We start from the raw sequence: 15564 nt of genomic DNA on the forward strand, positions 1-15564 counted from the left end.
TATCTTAGGGAAAATAGGCATTCAGGGAGTATTTTGCATAATAAATTCAAAGTATGCAGTAAAAATAGACCTTTTACCATTACTATTTAAAAAAAACTAATTAGAAAAAAAGCTATAAATAAGGTGGGGGTTGATCTGGATTTCATACATGCTTAAGAACACAGAAATAGATTTCTTGAATCTAGTTCCCTGTTATTGCAGGGACAACCACATCATACAATTTCTAGACTGTTCTGATTGAGCTTCATTTTTAATTCTTTTCTTCTCTTCCTATTGGTGTTCTTTCTAATGTTTCAATACCCTGGTTAGTAACTCTCCTAAATTACAGTCTTAAATTTGCTCGTGTTAATAGAGATCCATGTATTCTTATGCCAATATTGTCCTTAGAATAACTTCTTCTGTCTTGTATTTACCTCTCCTGATATATTAGTGGACAGTAGTCTTATATCTTCTTTTTCTTTGTTTTGCAAACTGAAAGAGCAAAGCTTTCTGTTTGTTTCTTGTGAGAGAACTTTTCATTTCTCTGGCTTATCCTAATACTCATTGTCTATATTTGATTCCTTTCTGATTAATCTTTTTTTTGGAATCTTGTAAAAACCAACATTATAAAGAAAATAGCTCATATTCTTCACAAAAACAAAAAAATACACTCTTGCCTTTTTTCTAACTGATGAGACTTGAGTTTCTCTTAAAAAAAAAAAAAAAATCTTGGATTTACATAGTTCATATTTAGCACATAGAAATGCCAGGTGCAGCTTTTGAGGCACAGTAATCATCTCTGAAGTCATCCACACCTTTCTGTACCTTTCTGTACTGTATTTTAGTTCTCCTCTATATCAGTGCTTTCCAGAATCCTGCTATTAGTAAATATTGTTCACCCTAATGTTGTGGTTTAAGCTGACGGGGGGGGGGGGGGGGGGCGGAAATATAACACATAGGATGAGATAAAAGTTATTTACTCAGAAAGAAAATGAAAAGAGAAATAAGTTGTTATGATTTTATTATGCATATATATAAACAAAATGAATAAACAGCATGCAGTTGCTTACCACCTGCCAACAAATGCCCAGCCAGTCCCAAACCACTGTCTGTCCCAACTTGGCTGACTTGCACCACTTTTACAGTTCACTTGAGATGCCACATGTTATGGAAAATCTCTTTGGCCTGTTCAGGTCAGCTGTCCTGGTTCTGTCCTCTCATCACTCTCTAATAGTGCTCCCCCTATTCCCTTTGCTGGCATGACAGTACAAGAAGCTGAAAAATGTCTTTGGCTCTGTACAGTACTGCTCAGCAGCAACTAAAACATTGGTGTGTTATCAGTATTGTTTTTCTCCTAAAGCCAAGACATAGCATCATACCAGACATTATGAAGAACATGAACTCTGTCCTAGCTGAAACCAGGAAAACCTACATTTTTTGTCACTGTTACCACATTAAATTTTAGTGACTATGAACTTATGACTTAATTGACAGTCTTCTTTCAATCAGATATTTCCTCATTTCAGCCTGATCTTCCATCTCCAATTTTGCTGGTTCTTAGTCATCTTGTAGGTGGGTTTTTTTTTTTTTTTTTTGGATGTTTGTTCAAATACCAGTTACTTTCCCAGATGAATTTTAAGCTGCTGTTTATTTTTCTCTTCATGGATGTCATATCTTTAAAAATGTATTTCACATCATGAGATACACAAGTTCATTTACTACCATATATATGAGTCATATAAAAATCTGATCTGGAAGTGGTCTCTGGAGTTCTTCCAGTCCAGTGCTATCAGTAAGGCCAATTTCGAGGTTGAATTAATTTCTCATAGTCATCTTCAGCTAAGTTTCAAATTGAAGAAATGGTGCATTCATATATATGTTTCAGAATTCTGAGGAACAACTTATGTTAGAATTTCTCACTCCAGCGCAAAATTCAATTCCTTGCATTTTCTTGGCCTTTGTTATACTGTTAGAAATTCTAACTAGTTTCTGCACTCTCTTTTCCATGCAATTTTTCTTATTTTATTGAAAATCACATCATCCAAGGTCTGTGGGATTAGTCTACACTTTCCCTTCTTATGGAAGCTCACTTTATACATTTATTTACTTTTACTTAAGAGTAGGACTTATTTTGATAAATTCCCAATCGAGATCTTATCTTTTAATTTTGTTTGTACATTTATTGAACTTTTAAACACAGGTTATGTTCCAGTCAATCTTGTGAATTTGTATCTTCTTTTCTATCTTTCAGTGTAATTGGTTCTTAACAGCTCAGTTACTGGTCTCTCATAATCAGCACTTAAAATTATCTGTGGAGGCTAGAGAAAGACGTTTTCCTTAATGTGTCAGAAATGCAAATTGTCTGCATAAGTAATAGAATTTGATGCTACCTGGATTCAAAAGAAGGCATTATCCACATTTCTAATCAGCTTGATTCTCTGATAAAAGACAGTCACTGAGCCCTGGAGTGTGCCCAGAGAAGGGCAATGAAGCGGTGAAGGGTCTGGAACACGTCTTATGAGGGAACTAGGACTGTTTAGTCTGGAGGAGACTCAAAAGACTTTAATCACTCTTCATGATGATCTGAAAGGTGGTTGTAGCTATGTGGAGGTCATCTTCTTTTCCCAAGTAACTAGTGATAGAATGAGAGATAATGGCCTTCAATTACACTAGGGGGAAAATTCTTTCTTGAAAAGAGTGGCACTGCATTGGAACAGGCTGCCCAGGGAGGTGGTGGAATCACCATCCCTGGAGGTTTTCTGAAAGAGGATCGATGTTGCCCAGAATGACCATGGTCTGGAGTGGTCCCAGGCATGGGTTGCTGTTTGGACTGTGTGATGTTATTGGCATTTCCAACTTTAATGATTCTGTTATTTTAACTCTTAACTGTGTTAGTAGTTTTGTTTCACGAAAGCTGCTTGTGCTTTCAGCAGTTCTGTGTGACTGTGAACATGCTCCAGCTGATTAAAAGCAGCGTGAACTGCTGTAAAGGTGACGTAGGGTTCCACCTGCCTTCCACCAGACACCAGCACCTGGGGCTGGGATTAAAGATTAATCATAGTTAGCTTCTGTGGCCACAGTCTGACAGACAGCTTTAGTGTAGGTAGTGACTGAATTGAGAATTATCTTGCATTTTAAATCTTAGAAAGTATTAGTCTCTTTTTTTTTTCCTTTGGATAAGAATAGTTATTATAGGAATACTCTATGCAAATCTGCCTCATGAAAGGAAGCTTAAATAAATAGATGCTGCTCATCCTGCTTAAAAGTGACTTTATACACATAAATTATAGGTACTTATTGAAGTATTACATACTTCAATACTTTAAGTGAAGTATTACTTACATACTTTAAGTATGTAAGTAATGTAATACTATAAAACAATACTTACCACATATATTATAAAAATAGGAAAATATGTTTGCTAGTTCTGGGAGAGTACAAACATCTTTACACTAACATAATTAAGATTTTATTATTTGTTTGTCAGTTCTATTAATTTCTGAAGTCAAAAATTAATTTTAGGTTTGATGCACAAATATCAAACCCGGTAACTTATCGGTAGTATTTTTAACAGCAGCCAAGGCTACAAAGCATCTTCATGATTCTTCGTTGGAAGTTTTTGCAGCTTCTCACTATAGGTTCTATTTCCTTAGTCCAGTATCAATGTAAAGGCAAAAAGATATTCTTTATTAAGCCCTTACTCAGTCATGATTTGTGCATGATTTCCTTGGAGCAAGAAGTATGTCCCCTTTTTGGCTTTCTGTTAAAAATATTCTGTAACAGAATATTTTGCATTGTACTACATCTAAAATATGGTTTTGTTTTTTTGTTTCAATGAAGGTAGCTATACTACAGTCATGGAAGATCACATGCAATGATTTTTAAAGTAATTGTTTGTAATACTGAAGTTCATGATATTGCATTGACAAATTTATTACTTAAATCCTACCTTGTATTTGTATTATGACTGAACAAAAGCATATGTCTTCACCTGTTATGTAGTATACCATCAAATAATTATGTGATTAATTTTCTTTGTCATTTATGATATTTCCTGAATATTTTGTTTTGTGGTTTTTCATTGTTGTTGTTAATTTGAATGGTGGGTTTATGTTTGCAGAGGTTCTCTGAAGAGCCATCTGAACAAGTGATAACAATGCATGAAATTTTAGAGGTAAGATGATATTATGTACAGATTGGGGGGATTTTCTAATACTCAGATCTGATTGCAAGATAAATAACAATATGACATACTGTTTAGATAATTTAAAAGTAAAATGTTTAGGACTGTTTAATTTCTATTTTAATTTCTATCAAATTAAACCTCATCTTTTTATGAGACTAGATAAACAAATCTTAAGTTTCATCTGGAAAAATGATTTGCCCCTTATTTCTATAATTTTACACTGTTTATGTTATAGAATTTTTATGAGTCTCAGAAATTCATTTGAGGGAAAACATGCTTTGGTTAAGAAAATTATTCCATTTTGTGCTGTGTTTTGTACTGTTTAAATACAGATATTTCTAAAAAGTAGTGCACTATCAGTTACAGGAGAACTAAGCAATATATATTAACTGGATTATCTTCTTTCATATTGAGAAAATCAGCGCATCTTGATTCATATATTTCTAATAGATTTTATGCTAATATTAGTTAGTATGTATTTTTCTTTACAGTACAACTTAAGATTTTGAGTTGTCAAGCATAATTCTGAAGGAGCATTAAATCTTTTACTAGCATTTTTCCTTCTAGTCTTAAAGGTGATTTCCTTTTTGTCCTCCATGCTTATACTTCAGACAGTTGTAAGCATCTACATGTAAAACCTCCCAGAAAAAAAAAAATCCTTTTTCTTGAGAGAAAGCTTGATGAATAACGTTCTGATGTTAAGATGCTATGATCCGGTCACTATGACATTGTTGTTCTTTAGTTTAAAGCCCAGACAGCGAATCTTTACTTACATCATCAAAATTGTTTTACATGCCTGAAGTATCTCAGCATGCCTATTAATGTCAAATTAGGCAGAGTCTGAAAACAGACTCAAGAATTTGAAATAGATGTATTCCCTATGGAAAACAAATTGCCCTTCGTGTTTTTTTCTGATAACATTAGTCTTCTTAAAATGTGAACACATGCAAATAGTGTTTGATTTCCATTTGGAAGAATGTATTAGTTCCAGAAATTCAGACTTATTTTTAACTATTTTGGCCTAAACTGTGAGTGTCCCTTACCTTTTATTTTATGGTGATGATGGTTTTGGGTTTTTTTTTTCTTCTGTTGAGTAACTTGGTTCTAGTTTCAAACCATTTGCTTAGATACAAATAATAGTTTCTTAAAAAGACAAATATAAAGTCACATTTCTATTGTAATAACAGATTTAATGTTGTAGAACTGTAATAGGTTCCCAGGATTACAATGGAAGCATGTGTTCCTAATGATGTCTCCTTAATGTTTGCTTTCTGAACAATGAAAGTGTACATTTTTAATAAATCCATTTTGTCAGGCTGGGTGTATGCATTTATATAACTCAAGTGTAGTAACGCATACTTCATTAAATTAGCATAAAGTACCTCAGCAAGATGTAAACTTATTCATCGTGCAGACTTCAAAAACTTTATTATACTAATCTTTCTTCCACTAGTAAGGTATATTTTTCATTTTTTATAAATCAAGTTTGTTTTTTTACTTTTTTTCCATTTAAACAGTTTAGGAATTATTACTATCAGGTTGAGAATTCAGTAGACTAGTTCAAAATTTGAAAGATATTTACAGTATAAATATATGTGAATGACCATAAAGACAATTTTGGAATATAAATGTCATAGAAGACTAAGCAACAATTCATCAACAGTAATGTAATTGGAGTAAATATTCAGCATTAGAGCAGATGAATACAAAATACATAAGCTTGAGCAATTCTTTGGAGCATTCATAAAAAAAGAGTTTTTTAACAGTACTAGCTGGGGAAAACTTTTTATGCATTTTTCATCAGCAAGAAAGAGGCAAGCAGAATATTTTGTACTTAAGAAGACTAGGAAGGCTGGGACTCTACAAGCTCTGAGTAGAATAACAAAGTAGCTAGGATGAATAAAAAAAGCATGATAGAATAGGCAAAATTAAATAATCTGGAGGTGTGTTTTCTTATTACGAGGGCATAAACACAGACTTCCAGAGTACAAAAAGAATGCTGAAACTGATGTTTTATTTTCAGTCTCCTAACTAATAGAATATTTTGGTAAGGAAGAAACAAAGGGTAAGGAAGTATTAAGAGGTGGTGAATTGTTGTAAGGTGCTTGTCTTGCAAAATCAAGAAGTAGTTACAGGAATTAGCATGAGAGAGTTGGTTAACATTCAAGTACCACTTCCTCCAAGCTCAGGATTGGTCCGTTGGCTAGTTTAAGTATATCGATAGCAAAAGGAGCCTGTGGCCTGCTGCTGAATGAGGTGGGTGCTCTGGTAATGGAGGACATTGAGAAGGCAGAGTTATTGAATGCCTCCTTTGCTTAGCAGGCTTTACTGCTAAGATTGTCATTCAGGAATTGCAGACTTTGAAGATGAGAGAGAGTAGGGCAGAAGACTTTGCCTTGGCCAAGGAGGATCTGATCAGAAATCATCTAGGCAGACTTGACATGCACAAATCCATGGACCTCTGTGGGATACACCCACAGGGAGGGAGCTGGCAGAAGTGATTGCTGAACCACTCTCTATCGTCTTTGAAAGGTCTTGGAGAATGGAAGAGGTGCTTGAAGGCTGGTGAAAATGCAGTGTGACACCAGTCTTCATAAAGGGCAAGAAGGAATACCTGGGAAACTGCAGGCCTGTCAGCCTTACCTCTGTCCCTGAGAAAATGATGGAGCTACTTAATCTGAATGTCATCACCAAACAGGTTGAAGCTTGGCTATCACGAGTAATCATTGTGTATTCATCAAGGGAAAATCATTATTGATCAATCTGGCAGTCATCTACAATGTCATGACCAGCTGGCCAGATGAGGGGAGAGCAGTGGATGATGTCTGCCTTGGCTTCAGCAAGGCTTTTCACAATGTCTGTGATAATATCCTCATAGGTAAGCTTAGGAATTGTGGATTATATGAGAGAACAGTGAGGTGGATTAAGAACTGGTTGAAGAGCTCAGATAGTTGTAATCAGTGGTGCAGTCTAGTTGGAGGTCTGTGGCTAACAGTAGCCCTGTGGTCAGTACTGCATCTGGTCTTGTTTAACATCTTCAACAGTTATGTGGTTGAAGCAATAGAGTGCATCCTCAGCAAGGTTGATGATGAGACAGGGGCTGCTCTGGAAGTAGAGCTGCCTATTTTGATGTTGGCTCGCAATGTCAGAGATGGATGTTGGCGGTATGGCAGTAGAGGTTGAGCTTCCCAACCAGTACTCCATTACATGTTGCAGTACGACAGATGGCAGCAGACGGGGCAGTCTGACAAAACGCATCTGACATGGAAGTGTGTATGGAGCAAAGGTGTGTCGCTGAGTTCCTCCATCTGAAAAAGAAATGGTACCTACTGACATTCATCAGTATTTGCTGAATACTTCTGGAGAGCAAACAGTGGACGTGAGCACAGTGGTGAAGGGAGGTGCATTTTATCAGTGGAACAGTGAACAGTACACTTCCACTGGTACAGATTTTTACAAGCATTGATGATAAGTCAGTTATGGCTTTGAGACACATTATTTCCAAAAATCTCTCTCTCTCTCTGGATTATGTAAGGATTTCTTACTGCCTTCACATTTGTATTTCTTAGGCATTTACAGTTATACTATCTAAAGAATTACACTAAGAATTTTTGATATACAGTGAAAAACTTAGAACTAAAATTCTCCTTTTATCAATACTAATATCCACAACATGTTCTAAATTTTGTACTTTTGGTCCTCCAGATTCTCTTGAATCAATTAATGTCCACACCACACGAACCCTATGTAACAGCTGATGACTCATTTTGGCCACCTTATCTGGAGTTGCTACTGCGAAGTGGAATTGTCCTGAGGCATCCAGAAGATCCAAACATGATACGTCTAGAAGCCTTTCATGAGTAGTGTGACCTAAATGTTTACTTCTAAAACAAATCACTAGTACTTATTTGCTGTTTGGCTTCCATACTTATGTATCTGCTGAAAATTGCTGAGAAAAGGCTCAGTGGTATATGAGAACTTCGTAAGTTTTTGAGGGTGGAGTGGGAGTGAGAACAGTTTAATGTTAAGTTCTAGCATAATTGCCTTTTTTAACTACACTGTTTTAAATGCATTTTATTTTGCCTACTTAATTGGTTACTATGCATAATTACAGATAGTGGTAGGTACGTATTGTCCAGAAGCATTGATTTTTATTTGTTTTATAACTGCTTGCTCAAATGTCCTCCATTCAAAGACTAGCTGTAATGTCTGACTTTCATGCATATTTAGTTGCTTTTTTTTTATCTCAATTATCCAGGGTTTTCTAGAATGGTCTTTTTGTTTGTTTGTTTTTAACTATTTTGTATTCTGCTATCTTTTATACATATAATATTCATAAAATTGTTTGAGGTGGGAAGGACCTTTAGAAGTCATCAATCTCAGGTTCTTCCTTGATCAGTGATAGTGTAAATTCGTGAATAAATAATTTTAACCATTATGTAGCCTGTGTGGGGTTTTTGTTGTTGTTGTTGTTTTTCTCAAAAACAAACAGCAAAAACACAGAAAATAAGAAGGACAAAACAGTCTATAAAAGCAAGCAAGCTCTCAAAGAGATTAACTATTATTTTTCATAACACAAATCTGATTAAATAATCAGAATTTGCTTACAGGAGCATGTCTCCATCACCTCCCTCTCCCTGCTGGCCACTCTTCTTTTAATAGGATATAGTTGGCCTTCCAGGCTGCAAGCACACACTGCTGGCTCATGTCCAGCTTCTTGTCTACCAGGACCCCTAAGTCCTTCTTTGCAGGGCTGCTCTCAAGGTGATCTCCCCCACTTTGTATAAATACCTGGGATTGCCCTAGCCCAACTGCAACACTTTGCACTTGGCCTTGTTGAACCTCATTAGCTCAATTCTCCAGCCTGTCCAGGTCCCTCTGGGTGGTTTTCCTTCCTTCCAGTGTATTGACTGCACCGCTCAGCTTGGTGTTGTCTGCAAACTTGCTGAGGGTGCACTCAGTGCCATTGTCTGTGTCACTGATGAAGATGTTGAAGAGCACCAATCCCAAGACTGATCCTTTGGGGACACAGCTTGTGACCGGCCTCTACCCTGACACAGAACCATTGATCACAACCCTTTGGCTGCAACCAGCCTACCAGTTCTTAATCCACCAAACAGTCAGTCCATCTTTCCAATCCTTACCTCACCAGTTTAGAGAGAAGGATGTGGTGAGAGACCATGTCAAAGGCCTTGCAGAAGTCCACATAGATGACATCCATTGTCTGTCATCACTCTCCATCACAGAAGGCCACCAGATTGATCAGACACGATCTGCTCTTGTGAAGCCCTGCTGGCTGTCTTGAATCACCTCTTTATCTTGTATATGCCTTAACATAGCTTCTAGGAGGATCTGCTCCATGATCTTCCATTGCACAGAGAGGCTCACTGGCTTGCAGTTCCCCAAGTCATTTCTCCCTTTCTTCAAAGTGGGAGTAATGTTTCCCTTTTTCCAGTCACTGGGGATTTCACCAGGCAGCCACAATTTTTCAAATATGATGGAGAGCGGCTCGGCAACCACACCAGCCATCTCTCTCAGAACCCTACGATGGATATTCGTTACGACAGGGACCAGATCAACAAAGGACATCAGGAGTTGGGGTCTACTAACGGTTGCCTGGTCAAATAGAGCCAAGATACAAGACGTTTCGTACTCTCAGGCTCTCATCCTTACAGGAGATTTAAGGTACTTGGCTGTCTGCTGGGAATGCAACACTTTGAGGTGCAAGCAATCTAGGAGACTCCTGGAGTGTGTTGAAGATAGCTTCCTGATCCAAGTGTTGTACAGACCTACCAAAGGTGAAGCATTACTGGACCTGCTGCTCATCAGTGCATACCTCATCTGCTAGTACAAGCGAAAGGTGAGGATAGTGTTGAAACTTTTAGGGCTGATGAGGAAATGTGGTTTGGATCGAAGCAAGTTCAAATCCATTCTCTGAACAAGAGTACAGGTTTTAGACTCTTCCTCTCCCTTCCTCCCCCGGGACCTATGTTGTCACTGAGGTATAGACACAGATATTGCTTCCACCTTTTAGAACTGTTCTATCATAACTGTTTCACATCATCAGTTAACCAGTATAGCAGGTTAACCTCCCCCTAAAGAGGACACTTTGCCACCAACTGCTATAGCCACTGATCTTACTCTTTCATCCCACACTTGATTACTCAGGTATAGCACTGTTCTGACCTGTTACTTTCTTTCAGCCAACATTAAGGAAACTTCCACAGTTACCCTTACTTCAAAGTAAAATGTGCTAACTCCAGTAGGAAGAAATAAGAAAAGCATTGTGACCGTTAATAGCAACATATAATAACTTATAATTAGCTGCACTTTGAAGTCCAAAACTGACATTAATTTCATTGGCATGATTATATTTTCAGTTTCACATATCTGGTGTCATGTTTATATGTCAGTTTAAATAAATCTAACTTATAAAGAAAAGCCAAACCATGTCTATTTTGTCAGCTCCTCAGTGTCAATATCAGTTGCTGTGTAATGAAAGAATTCTTGGCCACAGAAATCACAGTTCAGACATCTACTAACAGGTGTCCTTAATTGATCACTTTGTCTTGTCTACAGTTTCATGACATGAATATGAAGCACGATAAGACCATCCTGGATCTGAGTGTTGAAAAGCTGGTTTCCACAGGACCTGGTCAGAGATAATGAACAGTAGGCATTTTCAGCAATGATAAACAGTTACTGCTTCTATGGCAGTTTTTACAACTCATTCTTCAAAGCTTTTCTCAAGGAAATTTGTATAAGAAGTGGTTGTTATGAAGAAATGCTTTACTTTGGAGTTGTAGGACAGATCACGCAGAAGTGTAAGCAGAGATTCTAATATCCTTATTCTGAAGAAAAGGCAACTTCTAAAAGTCTTACCTCAGAGGAAATGGAACACTATATATACTACTACAGCTTCTGAATGACAATACATTTTTCAGTCATTTCAGTCATGGTTTTGACTGTTTGTTTATGTCATATCACTGTCCATATAATCTCTAAGATGTGTAACTGTGTTTCACAGTAGGGCCAATTTCACTAGCACAGAGAACTGCCCTTGGACTGTGAGATCTTAATTAAAACCCTATCAGTTCATAGCCAGACAACCGACTGATCACAAGACAATCCTGAGACATATTGATCAGGCTTCATAACAGGGATCAATCTGTTTTCTACAGCAACCAGTAGTGATTAAGATAGATGCAACAAGTAGTTATGTATGAGTGTCTTTGACTTTTGATTGCTTCTAACTAAGGTATGTGTATTGGGCTGTGTCTATTTGATTAAGTCTGTATCTCTGGAATAATGATATTGCTTAAAAACCCTCCCACTTTTGATTCTGCTAATTATCAAATAAGCAGTGGGCTTCTTCATCTATCATATATCATATTCTCCCAGTATTGAGCTGGTGGTCACACTTCTAATATGGTTTAGAAAAAGACATCAGTCACCACTGTCACTATCCAGAGTGTAATCCATGAGTAAGGAAATGATCACCTGCTGAATAAAAGGCCAAAACTAGGAGGACAACATTTTACGTTCTGACTGATTCAGTAGCAACATGAAGGTGCACCACTTAACACTCAGCTTTGATGGGATCTAAACCAGCAAAAACATGAAAAAAAAAAGATTAATCCTCATCAGTAATAATGCCTCTTGACCTGGGCTTCTCACTTTTCAGGGTATGTCATCCGAGCAAACTCCACATTGCAAAGAAATTTGTCTAATAATGTCAATGCCTTCCTGTAGGTAGTATTGTAAGATTACAAGGAAGCACAGACTACAACAGTTGTATGCTCTCACAGACTCAGCTGTGAATACTGGTACAAATTTTCTATCATTATTTCGTACCCAACTAATTAAATTCTGCTGGATAGCTTTTTCAACTTCTGCTGATGACATTAAAGTTAACTGTTGTATTTGTCAACACTTTACTGAAGATAAAAAGAATCATGATTTGAAAGACTAGCTTAAAACTTTTGGGAAATGAAGTTTTGCCAGAAATATAGCTGAGCTTTTTGCTTGTGTGTTTTAGGAGAAAACAGGTGATACTAATGAAGACTGTTACGGTTGTCCTAGATTTGGCTGGGGTAAAGTTAACCTTGGTACGGTGTATCACCTTGGAATAATAAGTGTATCTTGAAGTGTCAAACATTTTCAGTATTTTGGTACAATAGCATTACGTTTTCTGTACCACATCATATATGAAGCTTTTTTTTTTTTTTAAAGTCAAATTTACTAGTATGTATTCACAAAAGATAGTCAACCATGTATATTCTGAGAGAAAGTAAGTTTTTTTCAGTGTTTTGGATTATTTTACCAGGTCTGGTATGGATATTTCCTGTTGTTAGATTTTTTATGTACTTATTTATTTTGCTTCAAACTTACAGCACAACTACTTTCTGATTGCAATAATTTTACTTATTCCCAAAGGCAAAATTTTAGTGATTAAGCCAGCAAGATTCTTTTTTGTGCATATTCTCAGGCAGCACTAGCTCTGTGTTTTAATTCAGATTGTTTCCAGGTTAAACAATGAGCATTCCAAGGTACTTCAGCAGTGCCGAACTACTCGTAATTATAATCAGCAATGGTTACAAAAAGTTCTTTGTTCTGCAAAAGTTTTAAATTCCGTACTGTCAAATGAAACATAATCGTGCCTTCTCTATTTGGCAACAAAGTCTGCTTGCAGGTGCTTCCAAATGAGCTTTTGGATTGTAGTTAGCCAAGACAAATGTTTTTGGTGGTATTCCTCTTGTAATTGTAATTTAGGTTGCATTCAGATAAGTTGCTGGAGACTGTTTCAGGCAGAATGATTTCAAATACAAATTAAACTAGATTGATGTTGCAGTTGACTTGATAATAAAAACAGTCCTTTTCTATTTATAATAAATCATTTTCCCCGCAATCAGTTGTTGAAGTTCTCTTCAGATAATAAAGTACTTTTATTTTGGTTAACAGAACACTGGGGAATTCTGGTTGATGACAAGGCAAGACATTATTCTTTGTGTCATGGTCTTCTAGAGACATCTGTGCCAGAATACTAAATTCTCCACAATTATAGAGCTTAAAGTTGGTATCTCTTACAACAGTTCATCTTCAGTATTTCTTTGGCTTTTATTTAAGAGAATTCTTTGATTTTCTGCGTATTTGTACAGGCTGTAAAGACTCATCGGTTAAATTATTAGCTTATATTAATTGGTACTGTCAAAGAGTAAGGTTACTTACAACACTACCTTTACTTGTAACCTGAGACAGTTGCATTCAGTCTTTTTATTTGAATGTGCAACGTGCTGTTTTTTTAGTATCATATATTTTCAGAGTTGAGTCTGTTTCACTATGAGAAGATTTTGTTTTGTGAAAGTAGTTGCATCAAAAGTTATACTTTGATTAGGTCCAGGAACATGTTGGTTACAGTCCTGCAACACTGGAAAACCAAGTAATTACTGTGTAGTATTTGAGAGAAGAATACAAAGGCTAAAGGAAAGACGATTGAAGTTGCTTAATAGAAAGAGAACAGATCTGTGTTTCATCACGGCAAGGTGAAACAAGTCAGCGCAGCCAAATTTCAAATTAGATGGTCTGCTCAGAACAGTGCTGCTATCTGTTCTGCAAATTCAGAATTCACTGAGGCTTTAACTTTGCTATCGTTGAAAACTTCAAAGGCAGAGCTGTATGTTACAGCATGCTTTTTGCAATTGTATAATTCTATTTTATTTTTCTTTTATAATTAGACATGCTTGGTAATTTCCTTTTGTGTACCATCACATTAAGAAAATGAAGCTATAATTATACTTTACAGGAGACATGCAGAGTTTAAACTAACTTAAATCAGTTATATTTTTATTACTCCCTGATGCTTCTCTTCTTTCACTAAGCACAAAGAAGAGTTGCTACGCTTGAAATGTGTGCACCAAAGGTATAACTCAGATGCGCTCAGACGTGCTGACTTGTCTTGCTGATTGCAGTTACTGTAAAAATCAGGAAACAGGTACAAATAATAGTATTGCCCAATTAGTGCTTATGAAAATGATATTATCAGGTAGTTCCAAGCCACTCACGCTTTACAGAACAACTGCTGACTGCAAACAAAGCAGAGTTGTGTTGCTGTTTGCACCTAGAGGCTAAAGCTGCGCAGCAGATACATCCTTCAATTGACCAAGCACAAGCTTGACAAAAATAGTATAACCAGATCAAAGTCCCTTGTATGTGACAGGATTCTGGCAACCTTGTACAGAGTCTGTGATTTGTGAAGATAAAATACTGAAGAGCTGGCAAAGCTATACAAATAATACCTTAACTGCATATGTGAGGGTTTCAACAGAATTCTAAGAACAACACACGAGTTCATATGCAGCTTTCCTCCTACAGCTAGGGCTGATGTGGGCAGTAACAACATGAATTTAAAAAGCATTTTCAAGTCTCCCGTCTGCTAACTTGGAGATGATTAACTCAGAAAGCCAGCTCTTACATATAGGTTACCACTCAGGAACACTGAAGCTGACCCTGAGAGCAGCAACTGTGCCTTGACTGAATTTGTCAAGCAGCAACTGTTCTATGTTAAGGAAAGTGTAGCTGCAGCAGTGTACAAATCTTGTGGTGTAACACAGATAATAATTTTATGAAATATCTCATCAGTATATTGACTGAATTACCGCAAGAGAAGCAGCACTTTATAGAAAGTCAACAAAACTGGGAGAGGACAGGCAGAGCCCCGCTAGGGTGAATGAGTAGGACTTAGCATAAGAAATTCATACCATGTCAGAAATATCCTAAAAATTCAGATAGTCCTATAAAAACATATCAGGGCTTAGGTGTAAGCCTTTACCTTAAATCTACAGTGATTTTACTCAACCAGTTAACTATTGATGCAGTTCTGTTCCACTATAGATAGGACTGCCCACAGGACTACACCAGGATGAAATCATCCCACTGGACACTGCAGCAGTGACGCTTACAAACCTTGTGCAAAAGCAGCATTGTCACAACTGTTTAACAAGATTAGCCTTGCAACATTTTAATAAGATTTTTCAAGCTAATTGTGAAAATATCTAATCTGTGAGATATGTTTAATTCTGCAGGGGAGACAAACCCACTGCTGACTGTAAAAAGCCAAAATGATCAAATGCCTTTGTGTGTTTCACTTTTAAACAATAAATCTGTAGTCGCAGTTTGGAAGTCAAGTAAGCCAATGATACTGAAATAATACTAGTATGCATACTTATGGGAAAGGTCAGGTTACGTGGAAAAAACATAATCAGATACAGGAGTTTAGCAAATTATTAGCAAACTACAGAATTGTTTGTAAGCTACAAAACAGTCTGAACCAGACCAAATGGAGTATTTTTTGTAAATTTATTAGAATGATATGCTTTGCCATGAAAATGTTTTATTTCAAA

General features: G+C 36.6%; 1 protein-coding gene across 7 annotated transcripts in view; it reads left to right on the forward strand.

Annotated features, from left to right (window-relative positions):
• The window catches only part of CENPK (centromere protein K), a 22498-nt gene extending 13904 nt beyond the window's left edge, over positions 1–8594 (forward strand). For all 7 annotated transcript variants that reach the window (XM_031611604.2, XM_031611601.2, XM_031611603.2 and 4 more), the window contains 2 exons: positions 4100–4153; positions 7871–8594. In XM_031611604.2, coding sequence (XP_031467464.2) covers positions 4100–4153; positions 7871–8029 — 213 coding nt within the window. In that variant the 3' untranslated portion in view covers positions 8030–8594. The remainder of the gene's footprint in view (positions 1–4099; positions 4154–7870) is intronic.
• Positions 8595–15564: the final 6970 nt, after the last annotated feature.

Source organism: Phasianus colchicus, chromosome Z, assembly GCF_987193195.1.
Source record: "Phasianus colchicus chromosome Z, bPhaCol1.hap1.1, whole genome shotgun sequence".
Taxonomy (NCBI): domain Eukaryota; kingdom Metazoa; phylum Chordata; class Aves; order Galliformes; family Phasianidae; genus Phasianus; species Phasianus colchicus.